The sequence below is a fragment of the Tribolium madens genome, unplaced genomic scaffold (assembly GCF_015345945.1).
Source record: "Tribolium madens isolate multiple individuals breed KSU strain unplaced genomic scaffold, Tmad_KSU_1.1 Scaffold_19;HRSCAF=116;Tcas5.2_LG9, whole genome shotgun sequence".
Lineage (NCBI taxonomy): Eukaryota > Metazoa > Arthropoda > Insecta > Coleoptera > Tenebrionidae > Tribolium > Tribolium madens.
Genome location: NW_025400983.1, coordinates 2,106,218 through 2,109,364, shown reverse-complemented (window position 1 = coordinate 2,109,364; position 3,147 = coordinate 2,106,218). Strand labels below are relative to the sequence as shown.

General features: G+C 40.5%; 1 protein-coding gene across 1 annotated transcript; it reads right to left on the bottom strand.

Moving 5' to 3' along the window:
• Window positions 1-661: 661 nt before the first annotated feature.
• LOC123012579 (elongation factor Tu) lies at window positions 662-2,552 on the bottom strand. The gene is made up of 4 exons (XM_044410601.1): window positions 2,360-2,552; window positions 1,329-2,312; window positions 971-1,172; window positions 662-923 (listed from the first exon to the last, which is right to left on the bottom strand). Exons 1-4 carry the CDS (start codon window positions 2,391-2,393, stop codon window positions 740-742), a joined length of 1,404 nt encoding a protein of 467 aa, XP_044266536.1. The 5' UTR covers window positions 2,394-2,552; the 3' UTR covers window positions 662-739.
• Between the last annotated feature and the right edge of the window lie 595 nt (window positions 2,553-3,147).

The window sequence follows — 3,147 nt, the reverse complement described above, 5'->3', positions numbered from 1 at the left end:
TTTCCAAGTTATTTTACGACAATTGTAATGTTGGTTGCATCGAAAATTTGGTCAGGCTCATTATTCCTTGTGAATCACCCTGTATTTTTACCTACTCTGTTATGCAACCGACAATACACAAATATTTATATTTAAACAAAACAAAATTAAACAAAAATTTCATAAAAATTTATATTTAAATTATTATTATAACACCTATTATGTACAGTTTACAATAAAAAAAAAATTTTAACGAGCAAATTATTACAAATTTTTTTAGTTTGTTTCTAATCTAGTTAAAAAAAATAAATAAAAAACTTGTAGTCATAACAGTTTGTTTCTACAGAATAAAGGATTTCAATTAAATGCAAATTGCATTGCATTGACAAATTGTCAAAAGCAATTTTACGTTATACAACCATCAATACAACAATATCAAAATTTAGTTATTTGTGATAATATCTTCTAAAAATTTCCACTATTTTGTATTCAGCAAATATAAATTCATTTAATAAATTAGTTTCCTAAAGCAATTTTTCTACATTTTCAAGTAATATACTGTGCAACCAACAATACACGATTACATAATTTTCAATACAAGGCCGCTAATTCACAACTTTACCCTCAATTTCTCGTTTTTAAGTAGGACTAAACCGTACTTTGCCAAAATCAAATTAGTTAATTACACGGTAAAAACGTCTTTATTTTACACTATTTCCATAACATAAAGTACAAAGTAATAACTTAAGAAGCTAAACGTTTATTTCTGTGCTTCCCTCTTCTCCCTCGCTTTCTTCCCTTCCAACAACTGTATTCTCTCATTTTCCTTCAACGAGGGCAAGACTTTGGTCACAACCCCAGTACCAAGCGTCTGGGTTCCATCCCTCAACGTGAACCTTTGTCCTTGTTCCAGTACCATGGGTCTGAATAATTTCAAAATCAACCTAAACACAAACACATTAAAAGTGCACAAATCGAATGAAATTTGTACTTTGAGTCCTCTCCCGGCATCACCATTTCCTTATCGGGGACAATGACCTGAATGGCGCAATCCCAAGTCCTGCAAAACATCTGTAATTGGATGAAGGAGGTGAAGGGCTTAGTCCTGCCCCCCTCGTCCTTGCTCAAAATATACACTTGAGATTCAATATGGTCGTAGCTTTTGACACTTCCGGGCTTGGCCATTACCATACCTGAAATCCAACATTAAACCCAAATTTTGAGACGTTGAAATTTGTTAGAAAAAATTGAAAATTAATCAATTATTTCTATTGCTATAGCAAGGAAACCACACTGGTGGGTTAAACCACCCACCAGCTCAAGATCTTGCATTGCGCCCCCTTGTTTACCTCTCTTGATGTCATCTCGTTTGACTCCTCGGACCAAAGCCCCGACTTGGTCCCCGGCTTGTGCCTCCTCTAGGATTTGGTGGAACATCTCAACCCCCGTCACTGTGCTTTTAATCACCTTATTGAACCCCACAAACTCGCAATCGTTCCCCTTTTTGACAACCCCCCGTTCCAGACGCCCCGTCACCACAGTCCCCCGTCCAGGGATCGAGTAGACGTGCTCCACGGGGAGCAAAAACGGCTTGTCCAACTCCCTCATGGGGGTGGGAATGTAACTATCGACTTCCTTTAAAAGTTTGAGGACTGCTTCGGCCCCAATCTCGGGGTTCTTCCCCTCAAGGGCGCACAACGCCGACCCGGCCACAATGGGGACGTTATCACCGTCGAACCCCATCTGGGTCATCAACTCCCGGATTTCCATCTCCACCAACTCGACCATTTCCTGGTCGGCGGCGTCGACTTTGTTGATGAAGACCACGAGGTGATCCACCCCGATTTGCTTGGCGAGAAGGAGATGTTCGCGGGTTTGGGGCATGACCCCGTCGGTGGCGGCCACGACGAGGATGCCCCCGTCCATCTGCGCCGCCCCCGTGATCATGTTCTTGATGTAGTCGGCATGTCCGGGGCAGTCCGTATGCCCGTAATGCCTGTTTTCGGTCTGGTACTCGATATGGGCGACGTTGATGGTGATGCCTCGCGCCTTCTCCTCGGGGGCATTATCAATATCTTGGTACTTTTTTGCCTCGGCGAGCTTCTGGTCGGCGAGGACTTTGGTTATGGCCGCGGTTAGGGTCGTTTTTCCGTGGTCCACGTGCCCGATTGTGCCCACATTGCAGTGGGGCTTCGACCGGTCGAAAACCTTCTTTTCAGCGGCGTAAAAACGGTTTTGGGTCACTGTCGGGATTATGCATTGGATTATGCGCCCCTGGTGGTGCAATTTCGACAAGTCGTTCGCCAGAAACTGCTTTATTGCTCGATTTAAAACTGGAAAATTCACTTAACCTCACTTTTTTTCCGGTGTTTTTGCTTACCTGGTAGCGAGCGTGCGACAATAAAAGCGGCCATTTTTCACAGAAAAGCGATAAAACGAGGATTACGGGGGCACAAAAAGTGTGTTTTTACGCGTTTTCACTCGAGTTTTTGTCTAAAAAACCGCATGAAACATTATTCAACAAGGGCACAAAAATGGCGGATTTGGTGACTTTGAGACAAAAGTTACTAGAATTAGCCGGCGCCAAGTTTAAATTTTGAGACAATTTTTTTAACTGTGAGCGGTTTTTTTCACCAAAAAAGAGAAAACGAGTCATACAAGCACAAAAAATGTGTTTCTACTATTAAAAACGGCAAATTTGGTGACTTGGGGATAAGAAAAGTCACTAGAATTTAGCCGGCGCCAAGTTTAAATTTGTAGGTCAGTTTGATTCGGTTTGTGATTTTATGAAACTAGTTTTTACACCCCATTTGCTTCATTTGAATGCAAAAACGCTCGACTTGGTGCTTCAATCAAGCATAAATTTCGCTTAATTTGATATAACACGATTTTTAACAAATAATTTAATATTGGAGCACGACAGGTGCAAAAAGTTGTCTATTATTTTCACAAGTAGCATAAAACACCGTTTGCGATTTTAATTCAATGTTCGAGTTTCTCCACTCGTGACGAAAGTACTGCTTTTCTGTACTGAAATAAAAGAGATGGTGCAGATTTTTCTAAAATATGTTTTTTTTGCACTTGTCACAGTTTCCTTTTTGCTATTCTTATTCTTTGTTAATTTTTTTTATTCATGTTCCTTTGTTTTTTTACGAGTCAAGTTATATT